General features: G+C 53.5%; 1 protein-coding gene across 1 annotated transcript; it reads left to right on the top strand.

Moving 5' to 3' along the window:
- Positions 1-259: 259 nt before the first annotated feature.
- Positions 260-4626, top strand: FOXI3 (forkhead box I3; the record flags this gene model as incomplete). Its single annotated transcript, XM_084871438.1, has 2 exons — positions 260-935; positions 3502-4626. The coding sequence occupies 2 exons, from the start codon at positions 260-262 to the stop codon at positions 4116-4118; spliced, it is 1293 nt and encodes a 430-aa protein (XP_084727564.1). The 3' UTR covers positions 4119-4626.
- Between the last annotated feature and the right edge of the window lie 249 nt (positions 4627-4875).

The following is a 4875-nucleotide window of genomic DNA, read 5'->3' as shown; positions in this document are numbered from 1 at the left end:
AGGGGTCCTCTTCGCCTTACACCTGGAGTCGTCAGTCTCCCCTGGCCTCCGGGCTCCGGGCCCGGCGAGGAGGGGCTGCAGGGCGGGGCGCCCCGGGGCGGCAGGTGGGGCGGGCGGGCGGGCGGGCGCCGCCAGGGCCCCCGCCCAGCCGCCCGGGGCCCGCGCAGGTATAAGAGGCGGCCCCGCTGCGCGCCCGCCCGCCCCGCCCGGAGCGCCGGTCGCCGATCGCGGGCCGAGCGCCGCCGGTCGCTCCAGAGGGATGCTCTTGCCCGAGCGGCGAGACCAGCCCCGCTCGCCCCCCGCAGCCGCCGCCCCGCAGCCGCCGGCGTCCGCCGACATGTCTCTCTACTGTGGCGACAACTTCGGCGGCGTGTACTCGCAGCCTGGCCTGGCCCCCGCCGCCGCCGCGGGCGCCCCCCCGGCCGCCAGGGCGCCCTACGGGCTGGCCGACTACGCCGCTCCCGCCGCCGCCAACCCGTACCTGTGGCTCAACGGCCCGAACTCGGGCGCCGCCCCGGGCGCCTCGGCAGCCGCCTACCTGGGCGCCCCGCCGCCGCCCCGGGGCGCCGGCGGGCCCTTCCTGCAGCCGCCGCCCGCCGCCGGCACCTTCGCCTGCGCCCAGCGGCCCCTGGCGCCCGCCGCGCCCGCCGCGCCCTCGGGGCCCGCGGCACCCTGCGACCTGGGCTGGCTGTCCGTGGCCAGCCGCGAGGACCTGATGAAGATGGTGCGGCCGCCCTACTCCTACTCGGCGCTCATCGCCATGGCCATTCAGAGCGCGCCCGAGCGCAAGCTCACGCTCAGCCACATCTACCAGTTCGTGGCCGACAGCTTCCCCTTCTACCAGCGCAGCAAGGCGGGCTGGCAGAACTCCATTCGCCACAACCTGTCGCTCAACGACTGCTTCAAGAAGGTGCCCCGCGACGAGGATGACCCAGGTGAGGGCGGCTGGGCAGGTGCTTCCTCCCGGGCCTGAGCGCAGGGAAGCGGCGCGGACCGGGGTGGGGTGGGGGGGAGGTGTTCTCGGCGTGGCTGACTTTGGGTCCACGCGGAGTTTTCTGGTTCTAACTGCGGATGAGAGCCAGTGGAGGGATAACCACCCAAATCTCGTGTGATTGGGGTGAGGAGAACCCACAGGACAAGAAACGTATCAGAGGATCCTTGGAGCGGGGACCCCGGGAGGGAGAAGCTCGCCCCTCGCCCCCAGCCCCCAGCCTCCACTCGGACGGCTGGCGGGTCTGAGCCGTGCCGCCGGAGGGGAAGTAGACTGAGAGCCTGTGAGCTCTCGGATGAAGGGGACTATAGAGGGATTCGGATGAGCTGAGAATCCCATCACATTTCACAAAAGAGGTGGTGAGAGCCTCTGGTGTCCTTCACAAAGCAGATCCTCTGCCTATCTCGAGAGGATAAGTGGCACAGACATGAGACGGGGTAGAAGGATCCGAGAGCGTCAGCTGAGTCCTGCAAATTGTGGTTTTGGTACTTTAAGTATTTGAAAATGCAAGTTACCCCCTCCCCCCCAATTTGCTTCTCTCTGATCTGAGCCCTGGGGTGTGGAGGGTTGGGGTACAGTGGAGTGCTGTAATTGTTTCCCTCTACCTGGGGAGAGGAGGTGGGGAAAAGCTGAAAACAGAGGAACAGCATCCTACTTGAGGTTTTCAGATGGAGCCCAGGACAAGGGAGGTATGGGCAGAGTTGTGATAGAAAAAGAAAAGAAATAGAAACCATTTCGGTTGCACACTCCAGAGATTTAGAATTTTGTTTAAATTACAATAGATAGTGGTTTCTAGTAGAAATACAGTATAAACCTCATGTGATTTTAAGTTTTCTATAGCCACATTAATAAAAAGAAACCGGTGAATTTCATCCTAATGTGTTTTTTATGTAAACCAAAATTTGTTTCAACCTGTAACAAGCACAAAGATTATTAGTGAGGTAGTTTACATTACTTTTGGTACCAAGTCTTCAGAACCCTGTGTGTCTACCCCACATCTTGCTTTGTATTAACCACTTTTCAGGTGCCCACCAGCCACCTGGGGCTGGTGATCACTGCACTGGACCAGGCATGCAATTCTGGACGTGCATCTTCCAACTCTGCCCGTAAAGCACCTGAGATGGTCACATAAACTTTACATGCACTCCTCGGACTTTCCAAAAGTTCAAGGATCTGTAGAGTGTCTTGTCAAAGAGCTTGGTACAAAGGTGGCACAATATAATTATCCTGATAGGTGAGAGCATTATTGAGATGGTAGTTATGAATACTTTTTTTTCTGAGACCTTGTGGAGAATGTGTCAGTGGAGAAAATGGATGTGAGGAGTGTGTGTTAGTTTGTGAAGGTAGCATAATGGGCTAGTGAGGTATGCGGAGTCAACAGCATTCCTGGCTCTACTGTTGTTAACTGGGAATACGGCAAATAACCAGTCTGCACTTCAGTTTCCCCATCTGAGAAATGGAAGCAGTAAATTGCCTATCTCCATGGAGCTGTGAGGAGTAGCCTAGGCTATCTGCGCAAGGCACTCAGTACAGGATAAGTGCTTAATAGTACTTTCAAACACTGGCAGTTGTTTTTGCCACAAGTGAAAAGAGCTTTTGAGAGATAAAATCCTCCAAGATGATTGTGTTAGATAAATTGCCAGGGAAATTTTCTAAGCAGGAGAATAGCACTTTCGGCATTAAATGGGACCCTGATCCCCGAGATTTGCCCAGGGGAGGGAAAACCTGGAAGAGATGTGGGGGCACCTCCTGCTTAGGGTGAGGGATACAGAGACTCCAGGAGAGGCATTCCCTTGTCCTCCAAACATCCATTCCAGAGGCTAAAACAAGTGTTTGCTCAGTACTGCCTGCTGTCTTTTCTGTCCAGCAAGGCATGGGATTGGGTATTTGAGATTGCCTTTTTCCAGTGGAGTATTTTTAGGGACAAGTGTTATACACTTTCAGCAAATAATAGTGATAGCAGACACTGTTTTTGCACTGCTTACTGTGTGCTGCCAGTTACTGGCCAAAGATATCATTTAATCCTCACAACCAACCTATGAGGTGGGGCCAATTCCTAGCCCTACTAAATAGCACCAGGATTTTGTGAGGCCACTCCATAAGTGCCTCATGAATTGAATTAGGTTTTAAAATTTAAGTAGCAGACACTACCAGGAGGAGATAAAAGCAGACAGAAAGAACCTTTGTTCCAGATTTCTCTTTAAAGGTAAGTAAAATCTTTTCCATAAGAATAACTCTAGACAGTATAGGTGACTGAGCATCTTCATCAGTGTTTTTATTTATTTATTTATTTATTTATTTATTTATTTATTTTTTAAACACCAAGCAATTTTATTTTTTAAAATTTGTACACATTTATATGGGGAAATAGAAGAGAAAGTGAAAAGAAGCTCTTCATTTTTTTTTCATCAGCGTTTAATGAAAGTCTGCTCTCCTTCTCTAAAAATAGAAGCTGAATGAGCAGGCATAAACTAGCTCCTTCTCTAACACCTGTCTTTTTATCTACACAGGGAAAGGTAATTACTGGACTCTGGATCCAAACTGTGAGAAAATGTTTGATAACGGGAACTTCCGCCGAAAGCGAAAGCGCCGCTCTGAGGCCAGCAGCAGCTCCGCGGTGGCTGCAGGGACCTCAAAATCAGAAGAGGGTCTGTCCTCAGGATTAGGGGCTGGAGTGGGTGGGAAGCTGGAAGAAGACAGCCCCTCTGCTCTGCTAAGGCCTTCCCAGTCTCCAGAGCCTCCTGAGGGCACCAAGAGTGTCTCCTCCCCTGGAGGTGCTGGGCTCACCTCCACTCCTTGCCTCAGCACCTTCTTCAGCAGCCTCAGCACCTTAAGTGCCAGCAGCACTGGGAGTGCCCAGCGAGCTGTGGCTGGCGGCCACCCCCTAGGGATCCAGGGGGCCCACCTGCCCTCCAGCAGCACGTTTCCTGCCAGCTCCGTCTCCGAAGCCTCAGACAACCTGCAGCTGAGCACCAGCACCAGCAATGGCAGCAGCCAGAGATCTTCCTACTATAGCCCTTTCCCTGCCAGCACTGGTGCGGGGCAGAGCAGTCCCTTCAGCCCGCCTTTCTACAACTTCAGCATGGTCAACAGCCTCATCTACTCGCGGGAGGGCTCTGAGGTATAGACTTGAAGATGTACACCTGAGCTCTTGTTAAAATCCAGATTCCAAGGCAGCTGATCTGGAGCAGGTTCTGCGTTTCTCTGGAGCTCCTGGCTGATCTGGTCCATTAACCACATCTGGGAGTAGCCTGGGTGTATAAGACAACTCTTTCTACAACCCAGCATGCTTCTCCAGGTTGCTCAGGATAGGGCCTCTCTGGAGAGACAGCCATCCTACTCTGACCCAGGATGACAGTGAGCCCTGTGAGGACAAGGGACTACATCTGTTCTGTTCATTACTGTAGATCAGGGTTACAAACTCAAATGTGTACATGGCTAGCTAAAAAAAAAAAAAGTGAATGACGTTATTGGGGAGGAAAAAGATAGCAATTGGCATTGGAAGCATCAGGGAGTAGTTGGGACTGACCCACTGAAGGCTGCTGTGGACAGCTAATTCTTTCCTTCTGCCTGGCAGCATTCTGATTTTCCTAGAAAAGACACATCTGTATTTTATAGGAAACCTCCATTTAAATTCTTGGCCGCTGAAGTTTAAAAAAATACTGTACTGGGAAAAACCCCCATACCCATGAGCTCTATCCAGCTCATGAGTCCCCTTTACTCATGCTCAGCATCTGATACATGGTAGATACCACTGCACTCGTTAACCCTCACAGCCTGGGAGACTGATGTTACTGCCTCATTTTCATATGAGGCTGTGAAGCACCAGGATGTCAGGTGGCTCTCTCCAGGCAGCAGGGCAGGGTCAGGTCCAGGCAGTCTGG

Source organism: Pipistrellus hanaki (assembly GCF_964339955.1).
Source record: "Pipistrellus hanaki genome assembly, chromosome: 2".
In the NCBI taxonomy this organism is placed as follows: domain Eukaryota; kingdom Metazoa; phylum Chordata; class Mammalia; order Chiroptera; family Vespertilionidae; genus Pipistrellus; species Pipistrellus hanaki.
Note: the sequence above shows the minus strand (reverse complement) of the source record. Positions and strands in the feature narration are given on the sequence as shown.